General features: G+C 28.4%; 2 protein-coding genes across 4 annotated transcripts in view; one reads left to right on the top strand and one right to left on the bottom strand.

Moving 5' to 3' along the window:
• LOC132951236 (E3 ubiquitin-protein ligase UBR4) overlaps positions 1-14,087 on the top strand; it is a 32,826-nt gene extending 18,739 nt beyond the window's left edge. For all 3 annotated transcript variants that reach the window (XM_061023022.1, XM_061023021.1, XM_061023023.1), the window contains 27 exons: positions 31-144; positions 252-382; positions 446-544; positions 966-1,136; positions 1,269-1,433; positions 2,267-2,441; positions 2,508-2,658; positions 2,731-2,950; positions 3,042-3,194; positions 3,273-4,513; positions 4,575-4,794; positions 4,883-5,122; positions 5,257-5,571; positions 5,634-5,981; positions 6,962-7,129; positions 7,568-7,771; positions 7,829-8,437; positions 8,684-8,860; positions 8,945-9,367; positions 9,448-9,720; positions 9,778-9,891; positions 9,956-10,093; positions 10,535-11,010; positions 11,705-12,025; positions 12,092-12,422; positions 12,490-12,649; positions 13,855-14,087. In XM_061023022.1, coding sequence (XP_060879005.1) covers positions 31-144; positions 252-382; positions 446-544; positions 966-1,136; positions 1,269-1,433; positions 2,267-2,441; positions 2,508-2,658; positions 2,731-2,950; positions 3,042-3,194; positions 3,273-4,513; positions 4,575-4,794; positions 4,883-5,122; positions 5,257-5,571; positions 5,634-5,981; positions 6,962-7,129; positions 7,568-7,771; positions 7,829-8,437; positions 8,684-8,860; positions 8,945-9,367; positions 9,448-9,720; positions 9,778-9,891; positions 9,956-10,093; positions 10,535-11,010; positions 11,705-12,025; positions 12,092-12,422; positions 12,490-12,649; positions 13,855-13,919 — 7,202 coding nt within the window. In that variant the 3' untranslated portion in view covers positions 13,920-14,087. The remainder of the gene's footprint in view (positions 1-30; positions 145-251; positions 383-445; positions 545-965; positions 1,137-1,268; positions 1,434-2,266; positions 2,442-2,507; positions 2,659-2,730; positions 2,951-3,041; positions 3,195-3,272; positions 4,514-4,574; positions 4,795-4,882; positions 5,123-5,256; positions 5,572-5,633; positions 5,982-6,961; positions 7,130-7,567; positions 7,772-7,828; positions 8,438-8,683; positions 8,861-8,944; positions 9,368-9,447; positions 9,721-9,777; positions 9,892-9,955; positions 10,094-10,534; positions 11,011-11,704; positions 12,026-12,091; positions 12,423-12,489; positions 12,650-13,854) is intronic.
• Positions 14,088-14,101: 14 nt separating this feature from the next.
• Positions 14,102-16,477, bottom strand: part of LOC132951237 (gustatory and odorant receptor 24) — a 33,444-nt gene continuing 31,068 nt past the window's right edge. Inside the window, exons 6-7 of the mRNA XM_061023024.1 lie at positions 14,305-14,394; positions 14,102-14,222 (exon numbers count right to left, since the gene is read on the bottom strand). Coding sequence (XP_060879007.1) covers positions 14,118-14,222; positions 14,305-14,394 — 195 coding nt within the window. The 3' untranslated portion in view covers positions 14,102-14,117. The remainder of the gene's footprint in view (positions 14,223-14,304; positions 14,395-16,477) is intronic.

The following is a 16,477-nucleotide window of genomic DNA, read 5'->3' as shown; positions in this document are numbered from 1 at the left end:
TTGCTATATGATAATTTTGATTTGATCTAGTTAAAGAATCATCTAGCAAAGAACCTGAAAATGAAGAACAAGTTCTTCAAGAATCTCCAGAAGAAAATATTTCATATGAAGTTGATGAACCAATCATTCTATTGGATCCAAGAGGTAATATTTATTTATTTGTATTTAATAGTAAAATTTATATTTTGGATTTTGTTATTTTAAATTAACTGAAAAATATCATTTGAATAAATTTAATTAAACTGTAATAGTCGAACCACAAGAACATGATCGTCAAAATATGGAAGTTTTAATAGGAAATGTTCAATTTCCTGGTCTTATTATTCCACCTGATGCAGATGATGATGCAATGGTCGAATTAGCTATTGCACTTAGTCTTCAAGTAATAATATAAAATATACATGAATAGAATTTGATAAATTATTTATATTATGTTTTTTAATAGGACAATGACGGAATAGAAAATAATGCAGAGCTAGATAATAATATTAGGCAAGATTTTGAAGAACTACAAGGATTAGGAAATGCACCTGCTGCATTACAGGTATATGAAAATGAAAATTATTAGGCTTCTTCAACGATATATTTTTGAATATCGATATCGTTTTGAACTGTGCGATATTGAATAGCGATATCGAAAAAAAAATGTAGGTATCGATATTCCGATATCTCTATGACTATCATAAATGCCAATACTCAAATACTCAATTGACTGGGTACTAGGTAGTAACTAGTGGGTATTATATTAACAATTAATTGTTTTAAAATATATTTTTCAAGAGCTTTGGCATGAAAATCAGTTTTCTTGATATACATCGATTATCGATATATTACGATTATCGATTCCTAAATTTCTGAAAAAAAGTTCGCGATATCGATATCGAATCGAAATATCAATATCGTTGAAGAAGCCTAAAAATTATAATTTTAATATAATATGCATTAAAATACATTTTTTTTTTTAGAATATGCAAGAAAATTCTTCCCAAAATAATGATAACGGCCAGAGTTCTGAAACACAGTCTATGCAACAAGGTCATTTGAGTGATACAACTGCATCGGCAGCTGGTTCTGATGATGAAGATACAAACGCTGTTCCAGGAAGTAGCAATTTGAGAACATCTCCTACAGAAAATGTAAGTATTAGATTCCCAGTTATTGATTTAAATTACTAAAATTAGTATTTAGTAATTACTAAATTATAATTTATTAGAAAATCTTAATTGAACCGTTTAATATAATGTTGGTATTGTACAAAATATTTTTAGAATCAAAATGAAAGAGGAGAGATTGATGAAGAAACAATTTTTGACCAAGATTTTGAAATAAATAATCATTTACACACTTTAAGATTATCTTTGTTGGAAAAATTTATAAACCACATACCAAATCTTCATAACATTGGAGGCACAAGGGCTATACCGTTTTTCCAAGTAAGATATAGTAGTATATAATTAACTGCTTAAAGACTACAATAATTATATTTTTATAAATTTTATTGTATTGTTTAAATTAATACAACTCTAAAAAAGTTTATACTGTATTTTTTAATAAATCTTAAGATTAAAATTAGTTGTTTGTTCTATATATCAAAATGTTATATCATATATTGAAGAAGACGATAACTATGAAACTTTCATTTTTAATAGCTATTAATATTATTTAGTTAAACCCTTTTTTTTAGTAAAAAAATTGTCCTGTTTATTGCCTTATGAAACTTATAATGTATATTTTTGTATTTTTCTAAACACAAGATTTCTAGTATTAGTTTCTGTGGCATATTTAAGATTTTACTGTCATGGGCAAACAAAACAAATATTGTTCTTTTTCCTTCACTTAAAATAACTATTAACATAGTATCATAATATTTACAAATATTTTATTATGTTTGAGAAAATTCAAAAGTAACAATTTTATATGTTTAAAAAATGTGGCTATATTATGTATTTGTAACTTGTTTATGTTAATGAAAAACAGAAAATGCTATCAATCAATATTATTGGTGAACTACCATTTCATCAAAATATCTATATTCTATATAATGCTAGATCAACTAATGTTAGTGGTATGAATTGTTCATAAATTCTTCATGTAGTGGTTAAAAAAAAAATGAGGATGTTATGGATCTAATTACTTATCTTAAAATAAACCTGATTAGTTTAGTTAATCTTAATAAAATTAATAATTGTGAAATTAAATATAAGAAGTATATTCATTATTTAGCTTATACTTAATTTTATTAATTAATATCAATATTGTTTTTAAGGTGGTTTCTTCAATTGTGGCAGATATGGATTTAAATAATGAAGGAGATAAGGAATATTTTACCGAACTTATGCAAATGTTTATAACATATATTCGCCGAGAAACATTAGATGATTCTAATTTACATATAAGAAATTCACAACGAGAAATAGTCATAATTATTATGCGTTTTATTGGTAAGTAAAACAAATATTTTAAATATTTTTTTAAAAATATTTTTAATTAATCCTTATATATTTTAGGTGTTTTATTAGCAAGACCTAAATCTAGCTCTAAATCATCATCTGATCATACAACATATATATCTCAAACAGCTGCATCCATGTTAAAACATGCACAATTTATAACCAATTGCCTAAAAGCATTGAAATCTTTACAGGAATATTGGGCTAGGTAATTAAATAGTAATTAATAAATTATTTACGATAAGTATTATATTTTATTTAATGAATGATAATGTTATAGTTTTAGTGATAATGATGACAATGGTGCCAATGTGGTTAGTGTTTTATTGGAACCAAGTGGTCCTTCACGTGTTCCAGATATGAGCCCATTTTTTTTGAAGCCGTACTCAGTTAGTCAAACCAAAGATATTTTTCATAATTACCCTATAATTTTGACTGAAATGCTGTTACGATTACCATATCAAATACAGAAAAGTTGGTCGCAGTTGTCGTTTGAACCAGTACGTATTATTTTCATCATAATTTAGATATTTAATATTTTATTTCTAAAATTCTAGATCTAAGGTTAATACATTTTGATTTGTGAATTAGGAATGGTTGACTGTACTATGTGAATTCATGAGTTTAAAAACAATTAATCCATTTATTAAACGTCAAGTTAGGAAGTTACTATTATTCGTTTGTGGAAACAAGGATAAATATCGGCAGATTAGAGATATGCATGCTTTATCGACTAGTATGAAGGTATACTATTATCAAACTTGTTTAAATTTATGATAATTTAGTATTGTTATTTATTAAATATGCATAATTATTTTTTAGAATTTCCAAGTCACATGTGATATTGGAGATCAGAATACACCGCAGTCTCTCAACTTAACATATGACAAACTTGTTGAATTAGTAGAAGATGTAAAAGTTTGTGTTGACATTGCATCAAGTCGTATGCTGAACTGGCAACTATATTGTCGCAAAGATAACACTGTATTATTGTATTTAATGCGTGCAGCATGCTTTTTAGATGAAGGTGTATCTTCTACAATTCTGCATTTGCTTCAATACGCTATTTGTGGTGCTAAAAACCAGTCTGGGACTCCTTCTGCAAAAGAATCTAAAACTAAAGTGTCTAAAGTAGCAGAAGACATTGAAAATGCTATGCTCGAGGAAGCTCAATGCATGATACTAGTTAAAGAAATGAATAAACGATTAAATAAAGATATTTTAACAAGATTTGTCAAAACATTTTTACTTGAAACAAATTCTACACATATTCGTTGGCAAGCTCATGCTCTAGTATTGTCAATTTATAGAAATTCAGAACATGAAGATCAAGAGAAATTACTTGAAATGTTATGGGCTCTATGGCCACAGTTGCCCACATATGGAAGGAAAGCATCTCAATTTGTCGATTTATTAGGATATTTCAGTTTTAAGTACAACCAAAAAGCAGCTACATCAACTAAATATGTTGAACAGGCAATTGAATTATTAAGAACACAAAACTATAAACTGGCATGCCACCCTAATGCTAATTTGTATACTCAAGTATCGCAATATGTTGATTTAGAAGGATTTTATTTAGAAAGTGAACCATGTATGGTTTGTAATAACCCTGAAATACCCTTCACCAATATCAAGTTGACTTCCATAAAGGTAGATTCAAAGTTCACTACTACTACTCAAATTGTTAAGCTAATGGGAAGTCATACTATTAATAAAATAGTGTTACGAATAACTGATTTAAAACGCACAAAAATGGTGCGCACAATGAATATATTTTATAATAACCGTTATGTACAAGCCGTGGTGGAGCTTAAAAATAAACCAGCTATGTGGCATAAAGCTAAAGAAATCACATTAACATCAGGACAAACTGAAGTCAAAGTCGAATTTGCTGTACCAATAGTTGCGTGGAATTTATTAATAGAGTATTCTAGTTTTTACGAGAACTTGCATGCCTCTTCAGAGACTTTACAGTGTCCTAGGTGTAGTGCAACGGTACCTGCAAACCCAGGTGTTTGTTCTAACTGTGGTGAGAATGTTTTCCAATGTCATAAATGCCGGTAAGTTGATTGCAATATCTACAATCAATTAAATAAAGTGTTACATAATTTTTTTTTATAGTGCTATAAATTATGATGAGAAAGACCCTTTCCTCTGTCATTCTTGTGGTTTTTGCAAATACGCTAAATTTGATTATGTTTTAACTGCTAAGCCTTGTTGTGCTGTTGATCCTATCGAGGATGACCATGATAGGAATAAGACTTTAAGTTCCATCAATTCAAACTTGGAAAAAGCTGATAGATTATACAAACAACTTGTATCGTCTAAACCTGTATTAGAGGTAAAAAAACATTAACGTGTTCAATTAAAATAAGAAATATCAAAACTAATTAATTAAATAACCATTGTTATTAATTATTATGTTTTAGAATATGTTAGTAAAAGTTATGGAAAATCGTTTGGAAAAATCTAATAATACAAATGCAGAAGAAAGCCAAAGTCCAAATGTTGTTCCTGTCTCAGGATTTGCTGCTGTTGTAAATGGAGCTATGAACAATAACATTTCTTCTGGTCCTGTACATCAAGTAAATAGATCTATTCAATTGTTGGCACAAAAGTATGGTTCTGAATGCCGTAATACTTTTGAAGATCTCAGCCGTATCGTTCAAGTAATTATTATGTTTTTTCCTAAATCTTACTAACTGAAAATATTTTATTGGATATTATATTCTAGTTAAATCATTGTATTCTTTAAAAAGTTGTATTAAAATAATATTTGAATTGTTATTTTAAATTATTTTAGAAAGTTTTGGCAAGTCGTAAAGAGTTAATAGCATATGATCAAAAACAATTGGGACAAGTTAAATCCACAATTCGTTTTAATGGCAGTATTAGTTCTCTTTCAGTTTCTGATTCTGTAATACCTGTTTCTCAAAATGTATCAACAGCATGCTCATTGCCAAGTACAAGTTGCTATGGGTGTATAACAGCTGCTTTAGAACATTGTTTTGTTATGTTACGTGCTCTTGCTACAAACATGACGTTGCGTAAAATACTATTGCAACAAGGACTAATTCAAGAACTAGTTGAAAATAATATTAGAAGAGGCTCAGTTCAAGTAATACTCAAAATAAATTATTTTGAATGATGTTTAATTTTGCATTTTTATTTTAATTTTAGACTCAGGAAGAAGTAAGAAATCTGCTTTGTATTTTAATACAAGATAATCAAAAGGCTACTGAAGATTTATGTGGATTGTTGAGTCAAAGAATATCACTTACAATTCGAGGACCAATTGCGAATGCTGACCTAGCATTTGCTGTGAGACCTGAGATATCTTTACTGGCAACAATGTTGTACAAAGAAGATTCATGTTGGGAACAAAAAGCCAAATGTGTAATGCAGCTATTCTTTATGACATGCAAAGAATTCCAGTCTTCAGCAATTGTTACCTACATAACATTACCATGTTTAAAAATGATGCGTAATATTATAAAGCCACCAACTTCATCATCTAAAGTAAACAAGGTAAACTATATTATTGTTTTTATTATTTTTAATACCTCTTAACATTATAGATGAATTAATTATATATGATAAACATTCAACTACATTCTGTATATAAATTATAATTAACTCTAAACATTTTGATTTGATTTTTTTTCATACAATAAATAATACAGCTTTGATATAATATAAGTGCCCTGACTTATTTATTCTCAATAATATATATATTTTTTAAATATAATTATTGTAAATTATTAGTGTTAGGTTAAAAGAAAAATCAATCATATAAAATTTGTTTAATTGCTCAAGTAATAAAAATCAATTCAAGTTCCCATACATTTTGTTGAGACATCCTTAATGATGATTACATCACTGAGCACAATTTAAAAAATTTCAATGAACAAGTTTAGGGAGCTAAAAAATAAAAAGGTCAATATATTGCCATATCTACATGTTCTAGACTATGACTATGTGGTGGAAGTTTGTCCATCTTCCCTTCGGTCTTTGGACAGGATAGTGTATTATTACAGTATTCAATTTGAATGCATTGATTACATTTGATAAAAAACGTATGAAAATGTATGAATCATAAATATGTATTAATAAGTAACCATTAATTGTATATAATTTACCTAGATTGAATTAGGTAATTTTTAAATTTTATTTGTTTTTATGGCGATAAACAAAGCGTTAGAAAAAAAAATGTTGGTGGTTTTTCCCCTGACGTTGAAAAACTATTGAGAAAATCTAAAAATGCCCTCTCTTAAGTACCATCTTGAAAAAGATGAGATCCTATATTTTGAAATTAAAGCACTCCTTCTGGTAGAAATTTAGTTTACAAGATAAAAAAAATAAAACCAACATAATTGTAAAACTACTAGCTTCCTTGCTCCGCTCAAAATCTATAATTAATCACATAACATTATAGAATATAAATTAATACATTATACATTCTAACATTGCCATGTTGAACAAAGTTCTTATTTTATATACTTATCTAGGATAAATCTACTGAAGTTTTGTCAACTGTTCAAATGTCAGATCATTTAATGGTTGATTTTAGAAAATGGGCTAAACAAAGCCCTGAACATATGTTTAACGCATGGCGTCAACGACTTCAAAAGAAAACACCATCAGATACTCCTGTTAAAAATAAGCCAAAGTCAAAGGTAAGATATTAAAATATTAATATTTTGAAGAGCTGGACAATTATTTTGGAGACAAAAATTAATTCTTAGATAGATATCATTAATTCTTTTTTATTTAAATACAATTAGTATGTTCATCTATTTTATATTGACAATAAAAAAATAAAGGGATCTATGAATTTGGTCACTTAAACTGATATATTTTTAACCATAAATTTCAGTGTGGTCAGAGTAGTATAAATATTTTTTTTGATCAACTTTTAAGTGAATTTATTTAATTTATACTATCACAATATTATAGTATACCATGTAATTGTATAAATGTTATATTTTGTGTATTTTCCATTATTCCATTGATGACATTAATGAAGATTTACCTATTTTACTATAGTATATTATAAAAATTAATTTAATGAAATTGTATTTATTTAAAAACTTACTATTAATATGTATTTTTAGAATGAAATCAGACAATATTATTTAGCTTCTAAATATTTTAAGAAATGGAGATTATATTCTTTAAGAGATATTGCGAAACCATTCCACCTAACAGAGTCTTCATGGCTAAAGCATTTCTTATTCTGTTCGAGTACACGATTATTAAGACAAGTTGCTTGTGCTATATTTGAAGGTATTGCTCAAGTACCAGAAAGGAAAAAAGAGGTATTTTCTTGTTTGATTATTTGTTTTAACTATAAATTAATAACTGTATGTTTGTAGATTTTAGATCTTCTGACAGGATTCTTAGCAGAACTAGGAAGTGCAGGAGAAAACTGTGCTGAATTTTTAGGTTTATATCAAAATCTCATTCAGCAAACTCCTTGGAAACAGTACTTAGCATTACGAGGAGTACTTATTATGATATCCGACATAATTACAAAAGAAATAAAACATTTGCATTATTTAGAAGAAACTACATTAACCTCAGATTTAGCTCAAGGTTTTGTCTTAAAAAGTTTAACTGGACTGTTAGCATCATTTTTGGAAGTTGAAAGCATAAAACAACAATACAAAGGAAGACTTGTAGGCGCTATTTTAAATGGATATCTTTCTCTCCGTCGTTTAGTTGTTCAAAGAACACGTCTAATTGATGAAACACAATCTCAACTTTTGGATCTTCTTGAAGAAATGACGTGTGGAACGGAAACAGAATCAAAAGCATTTATGGCAATCTGTGTAGAAACAGTAGAAAAATGTGATTCACAGGATGTCCGTACTCCAGTTTTTGTGTTTGAAAGATTGTGTTCAATAATTTATCCAGAAGAAAATGATGTTGGTGAATTTTATATGAATCTAGACAAAGATCCTCAACAAGAAGACTTTTTGCAAGTAAGTGTGGATAACATTTATATTAACTAGGTATATATTTACAATTATATTTAGGTAATATCAAATATTATTTAACAAAAATATAATTGAACTAATATTGTGTTTATTATTGTCTATAATTCTGTAATACTAATATATTGTTAGAGGTTAGTTCATAATCGCAGTTTTCTATAAGATATCCAACAAACTAAATTAATAAAATATTATTACAATAATATAAAAAAGTAATTAATTATTGTTTTACAGGGCCGCATGTTAGGTAATCCATATAGTTGTAATGAATCTGGTCTTGGACCTTTAATGAGAGATGTCAAAAATAAAATCTGTCAGGATTGTGAACTGGTTGCTCTATTGGAAGATGATAATGGCATGGAACTTTTGGTCAACAATAAGATTATCAGCTTAGATCTGCCTGTTAAAGAGGTAAAACACTGTGGTTACAATTATAGTTTGTATTTATATTGAAAGTATTACACTATAATTTAATATATATCGTTTTATAACTAGGTGTACAAAAAGATTTGGTTGCCCGAAGGTGGGGACAATGAAGCTGCCATGCATATTGTTTATCGCATGAGAGGATTATTGGGAGATGCTACTGAAGAATTCATTGAAACATTGGATGCCAAATCTGATCAAGAAGTCAATAACGAAGAAGTTTATAAAATGGCTAATGTAATGGCAGAGTGTCGTGGTCTGGGAGTTCTAATGTATCGTCTATCTACAATAAAAGACCTATCAAGGTCACGTCCGCTCCTCCAAGTACTCCTTAAATTACTTGGACTGTGTGTTAAAGTAAAACATAATCAAGAAATATTAACTGAACCTATGCTAGGATCCATCCCAATTCTTCTTAGTACACTTGAGTTATGTTTAAGTAATGAAGCTGATGGCTTGTCAAACACGTCACTTACTGAACAAACTCTTGATGTAAGTAAAATTAAAATTTAAATATTTAAGTAAACTATTATACTCTTTAAACTATTTAAAACAATTATTTCAATAAATAGATTTTGGAAACAATACTATCAAAAGCCACTTCCAAAGGCCCAGAGACATTTGCTAGACTATCGGAGACTTTTGGCCCTGATGACCATATTCGATATCTTCTACACTGTGCATCAAATGCTCGCTATACAATAGTTCAGCATCTAACTCGTGTCTTAGCTGCTCTTACGTACAATAATAAAGCCAAAATGATTATTCTCATGGATCATTTTGCTTCAGTGATTTCTGATTTTGAAAAGTTTGATGACGTCCACTCTGCTCAAGATGAACAAATGGTAATGTGATTAATGATTCATTAAATTTAGAAATAAATTATTTATTTATTTACTTAGATGAATCTGTTTTGTGATTTGACCTACGGCATTGAAAATAATTCACTTGGAAATACATTAAAAGATTATATTCTTTCCCTTGGGGTTATTAATAATGTTATCCAATATATATCAGTAAGTATAATTTGAAGTTTAGAAATTCAATTGACATTTTAAGATAACTCTATTTACTTTGTAGCGTCATGCACCAACAGTAAAAGCAACATTAAACAAGAACAATGATAAAGATGAATGGAAAGAATTCATTTCTAAACCTTCGTTAAAATATATTTTAAGATTTTGGACTGGATTAGCTAATGGTCATGAACCAACTCAGGTATATTATTAAATTAAAAATTCATAAAATCATAAACTTAACATTGTTTCTAGATTAGTCAAATTGTATTTAATAAACAATTGAGTTATTTTAGACTCTGAGTAAATAATCATAAATTGTATTAGTTTTATAATGATGTTTTATCAATACTTTTTTGAACCAAAAGTGTACTCCAAAAATCTATTGTTGTCCCATTATTGATCTGAAATATTATTTAGCTGATACAAAGGGTCAATTTCAATTACATCTAAGTTTCAAAAAACATAAAAAAAAAAAAAACTAGAAAAATATGAGAAAAAATAAAATATTTAACCAAACATGTTTGCAATCTATTTGCTCAGAATCTTTTTTTTTTTGGGAGGGATCAATTTTTGTTTGAAAAATATTGTTGACAATTTTATTTTTTATTCAAACAAAATGTCCTTTTTATAATAATTTCAGACTGCTGTTTCTGATGAATGTATTCATACAGTACATTGCTTAGAACAAGTGTCGTCAGATGAACATGTTGGATCTCTTGCTGAAAATTTATTAGAAGCATTAAAAACAAATCCAAAAATGGCAGAAAAAATAGAACAAGTTCGTGAACAAACTAAAGCAGAGAAAAAAAGATTAGCGATGGCGATGCGACAAAAACAACTTGGACAATTAGGGATGCGTACTAATGAAAAGGGTCAAGTAACTGCCGAGACTTCGTTATTGCAACAAGTAGAAGATTTAGGAGAAGAGACAGGATTAGTGTGTGTCATTTGCCGTGAAGGATATAAATTCCAACCAACCAAAGTATTAGGTATTTACACATTTACCAAGAGGTGTGTTGTTGAAGAACATGAAGTGAAAGCTCGTAAAACCATTGGATACAGTACTGTAACACATTTCAATGTTGTTCATTTTGACTGCCATATGTCAGCAGTCAGGTAAGCAAAATTTTAAATAATATTAATTTATACTTTTTATCTTGTAGAATTAAAAGTATACTTATGTTATTTTTTTAACGAAAAACAAAAAAATAAGTATAATCAACAAATCTTAGTTTAAATGATTGTTTATAGTGATTAAATGCCAACACGTATATTCTAAATAATTAAAAATTATTAAAAATAAATATATATATATTTATATTAACTTACATATAATGTAAAGGTAAGATTCAACAAATATTTTAGGAACAACTTCATATTTTGATGATGTAAAATATAATATTATATTATGTATACTATAAATAACAAACAATTTGGCTTTGTATGTAGACATCTTATAAAAATTGTTATTTAATTTTAACTACTGAACAGTTGCCTAAATTTATTAAATTTTTAATTCTATGAATTGTGAAATTGTTACTCTATAACTGACTCATCAGCATTAGTCTGGATCATTAGGCTGACCGGTGATCACTGGTAACCCTGAGTTTTTATTTATATAATATATATTTATTGGTTCCAACCTTAACAAGTTTGTATCTGTATATGTACCCATATTGAAAACCATTGTGTCAGCCAGACCAGACACTGTTTACTCTTGTCACTACTGACCATTAAATAATAACATTTAAATATAATTTATTTTTATGAAAAAACTTACATTGTTCTATTTTTGAATTGTATTTTTTAGACTTGCAAGGGTTCGAGATGAATGGGAATCGGCAGCCTTACAAAATGCAAACACAAAGTGTAATGGTTTATTGCCAATGTGGGGTCCATCAGTTGCTGAATCAGCATATGCAAATTGCTTAGCCAGACATAACTCATATTTACAAGAAGCTACTGGTCAAAGAGATATAAGTTACATGCAAACAGTGCATGATCTTAAGTTACTTTTATTCAGATTTGCACAAGCAAAGAGCTTCCACGAAGACACTGGAGGTGGTGGACCTCAGTCAAATATGAACCTACTTCCATATCTCATGCACATGGCATTATATGTGATTAACACGTACGTAACAGTTCAGTTTGATAATTTACATTTTATTATAACTGTGTTTATAACATATACATTTAGGACTAGGCGATCCAGTGCAGAGGAACGTAATTTAAATACATACCTAGAGCCTAAGTCTGCTGACCAATTGATTGATAGTTTTTATGATACTGAAGGTCCATTATACTATCTCACAATGGCCATTATGTTAACTCCGTACTCAAAATGGATGTTGACAAATCGTCTAATACATTTAAATAGAATAATATTGATGGCTCATGTCCATCATACCAATTCTTCTATAGCACCCAAAGTACATTTTGTGCCTTTGGCTCCTCATGATTATACTGCTTACAAATCAGCTCTTATGTTCTTTGTATTAATCAATAAGATGTATGAATGTTATTTCAAGGTAATGAGTGACATTTTTTTTAAATCAATTTAATTTTCTAACACTTGTGTTTATATATCACTTACAGACTGTCGAGGTTTCCGAAAGTAAAAGTTGGTCTGTTAGCTTAGCTGACTATATTCGTCACAATGATGAGACACTGCTCAAATCATCAGAAATGATGATGAACGCTTTAAGTGTAGATTTCTTACCTTGTACCTCATTTGAAGAACTTTGTGATGCTGCAGGTAAGATATAAATTATCTAAATACATAATATTTTAATATATATATATATATCGTGAAGTTGTGAGATTACTCTAGTTATAGGTACCAACATTATTATATCAACATTTTAGATTCTGAGTATAAATAAGAAATGTGGTAGTTATAATTTGCCTAAAAAAAAATATATTTCTAATCATTTTTTTTTTTTAATAGAATAGGTGATACGATCACCTTTTATTACCATATTCAAATGTTGCTTTTCTAAAGTTTTTATTTAATTTTTATGTATAAACCACAAAACTAAGTCAAATTTACAATGTGTGTTTTTCTTAAATCAGATTTAATTAATAAATTAATGCCATTTGGATTTTACAATGATAGTAATAAGAAGTATATAACTCGTAGTATAGTACATAAATAAGTATTATAATCATAAACTTATAAAAATAGACATTTGTCCCGAGAACTGGGAGGCGTGGTCGTGCCAAATGGATTAAGAGAGATAGCACGAGTTTTATCTTTTATCATAAGAGCGAGAGAAATGGCACTAGAGGACATAGCTTTAATAGCGCCCAATCCTTGTAATAAGCTCCACCCTTGCACACATTTTCATACCTAATGGTCTATTTCTTTAAGTCTATGATTATAATTAATATAATGAATGAGATTACAATGATATCAATGAGATAATGGGCTTAGGTAAAAAACTGTCATTAATTACAAGCATCATATACTAAATTTTGCTTTTTATTTATTATAATTTTAGTAGTATTAATGCTAGAAATGAAGTCTTGTCAGTATTTTATTTTAGCAATATGCAAATTGGATTAAATTTGAAATTTTTAAATATTTTTGAGAACTCTATAGGTATCTGGTACATAGTACATAGGTATTTGGTATTTTGAATAAAATTAAATATTGATATTTTTTTCCGATATTTTATTGAATTTTCAACCATTTTGCTCAGAAGTGTCTGAATATTTTTAAATAGTGACTGATTAAACAAATTTTTATTTATAACATTAATTGTATTATTCATAGTTGAATCATTTTATAAAAATATCATTACTCAAATACACCTATTATGTATTATATTTCATTAACTAAATTATTTAGTTTAAATGTCATCAGTAGTTATTGGTTTAGGTTAGTTAGTTAGCTCTTAACAGGTTAATTGTTATTGGCTAGTGTGTTGTCATATAATCAATGTGTTTATTTTATTCCAGGTTTGAATTTAGCAGATCCATCAAATCACATCAAAAACATCTTGAACACTTACCTCCGTCAATGAAAAATATGTTATACCTAGTAAATTGATAAAAAAATCACCATTATAAAATTATTTTAATTATTTATTCACGATATTTATTTTACATGTGATTATTTTTTAAGTACATTAATTATAAGAAATTGGAAATTTAAATTCTTAAAAAAATTAAAATATCAAAATAACAATGAATATTTTTCTTTTATAACCACCACCTTTCAATTATGTCATAGTAGTGTTGTAGTCCTGTTCTGCAGAACTCGGCGTGGTAAATGAAGAGTTCAACTGTACAAGAACTATTAAGTATGTCAAAAGCAAGGATAAAATCTGAAAAAAAAATCTTTATGATGCATGTGAATATGTGATGGTGACTTTAGATCAATTTCCCCTCCAAGCTTCCTGCACTCACCGAACCAAGCAATCTTCTGTTGATTTCGTAGAAACCGATCACATTCACGTTTGGTTGATATTGATTAACGGCATTCAAAAACAGTGTTATCTGTTTAGACACAATAAAATAATTGTTAATATTGAAGCAATACGTAACCTTTCTCTCATTCGGAAAAGCAATAAGCTTGTGTTTAGTGTATGAACCAGAGGTATTCAAACCAGTGGCAGATTTAAGGGTTCATATGAAGTCAGAAAATTCATAAGAGGGGTCTCAACGCCTTGTACAAAATGTATCAGTACCTTACCTAACTGAACAATGGTAAATTATATTACAGTTTGCATGTACAATATATTTATTTTTTTGAGGTAAAAATTGAAGAAAGTAAACTATAATTAAGGTGGACCCACTGATTCAAACTCTGCGTCACAAGTATTTGTCAGGGGGCTGTGGCACAGAAAATTAAATAAATAACGATGATGAGAATTGATTAATATATTATTTAATTCTAAACGTAAGACAATCTGACGGTATTGGTTTCAATGCCTATAATTATTATTAAATTTGTTGTCTTGATATAATTTCTGTATTTATTATACAGTCGAACCAGGTTAACACAAGATCGTCGATACCCCAAAGTCTTTCCCGGTCCCTAAAATTTCCTATTTATGTCCTATTATTATCCTCGGAAAACTCGAACTTTTTGGCCGCGGTCCCTTCAAATTCGAGTTAACCAAGTCCGACTATATTATTATATTATTTATTATAAATAATTTAACATTAAAACATATTTTTTCCATGTCCTTATAATAATTTTAAGATAATGTTGTGAAGAGACGAAAGAGCCGTGGAATGAAAAAGTTTAAATACCTCTGGTAGGCTATGAAAACTTCATAGGCGACACGCGACATCTCGAGGGCGAGTGAAGGGTAAATTTCCCCCATTCAATAAAACAAAATTAACACATATTTTTATCAACTGCTTTTGATATGTCTCAACCATTATATATATTGTATTTATAACTAAAATATTATTAGTATGTTGAGGCCATTTTTTTACATTTGATACCTAATATTAATATCGTTATGAGAATGAAATAGGTCGCGAGCTTAGCATATTTGAGTTATAACTGCGTGTTTAAACGGGACACTCCAATCGTGAGTGGGTACCTATTTTAATATCGAATATCAGATATTTTGTGCGACGATATGAAACAATTTTGAAATGACCCACAGTAGAGAAAAGTTGTCACGTTTTTGAAATAAACCAAAACGGCATCCCTGGCCAATACAACATTTTTGGCGGGTGAGATAGTAGACATCCAAAATATTTGCACTGTCAAAACTTGTATCCGGATGATTTATTCGGGTTTTGGGTGCTGCATGATGCATTCGGGAGTTCAAACACCAGAATAAATAAACGTTTCGGTGTTAATACTTAATAACCGTTATTATTCGGGTTTATATTGGTTAATACGGGTTTTCAGTAGTTCAGAAAAACATAATTTTTACAGTTATTTTTATTTTGTAGTTATTTTTTTAAAATTTTTTAATTGGTTAGCCAAATGTCCTATTATTGTTATTATTTAACAAATAATTAACTACGAAATCGAAATAATCACATAAATTATATACAAAATTATATATCACATGAAGATCGTAAAATAAAAAAATATTAGTGTTATCCAATATCCAGTATGTTTTATTCAGGTTTTGGTTAATTCTGGTGTTTTTAAAATAGAATCATTCGGGTTATTTGGGTTTCGGGAGTTTGATTTTTAAGGGTTTTTAATTTTTAGGGGTGTTACTGGTTTTGGTTAATTCAGGTGCAAGACCCTGGCAAAAACCCACTTTTGAGTATTAATACATGTAATAATATTATTGTATATGTATTACAGTATGTCAGTACATCCCTAAAGATGAACATAAAGAATTTGTGAAAATGACCAAAGTTTAATAAATACCTACTAAATTCAATACTATAAGTACCTACATCTATTTAATTTTTTTTGTAAAACTATTTTTAAGAACTGTTATCCTTAGTACAAACATTGTAAGTGAGAAACTACTCGTTCAAATTGTGAACTAGGTAGGTAAATGAAGATTTTCAAAAAAATGATCCACTAAATAATTTACAGTAAAAAAAAAGGTGGTTCTCATTAGTAAAATAGAAGTTTGATGCACCACAGGACACT

This window comes from Metopolophium dirhodum, chromosome 8 (assembly GCF_019925205.1).
Source record: "Metopolophium dirhodum isolate CAU chromosome 8, ASM1992520v1, whole genome shotgun sequence".
In the NCBI taxonomy this organism is placed as follows: domain Eukaryota; kingdom Metazoa; phylum Arthropoda; class Insecta; order Hemiptera; family Aphididae; genus Metopolophium; species Metopolophium dirhodum.
This window is presented reverse-complemented; position numbering and strand designations above follow the sequence as displayed.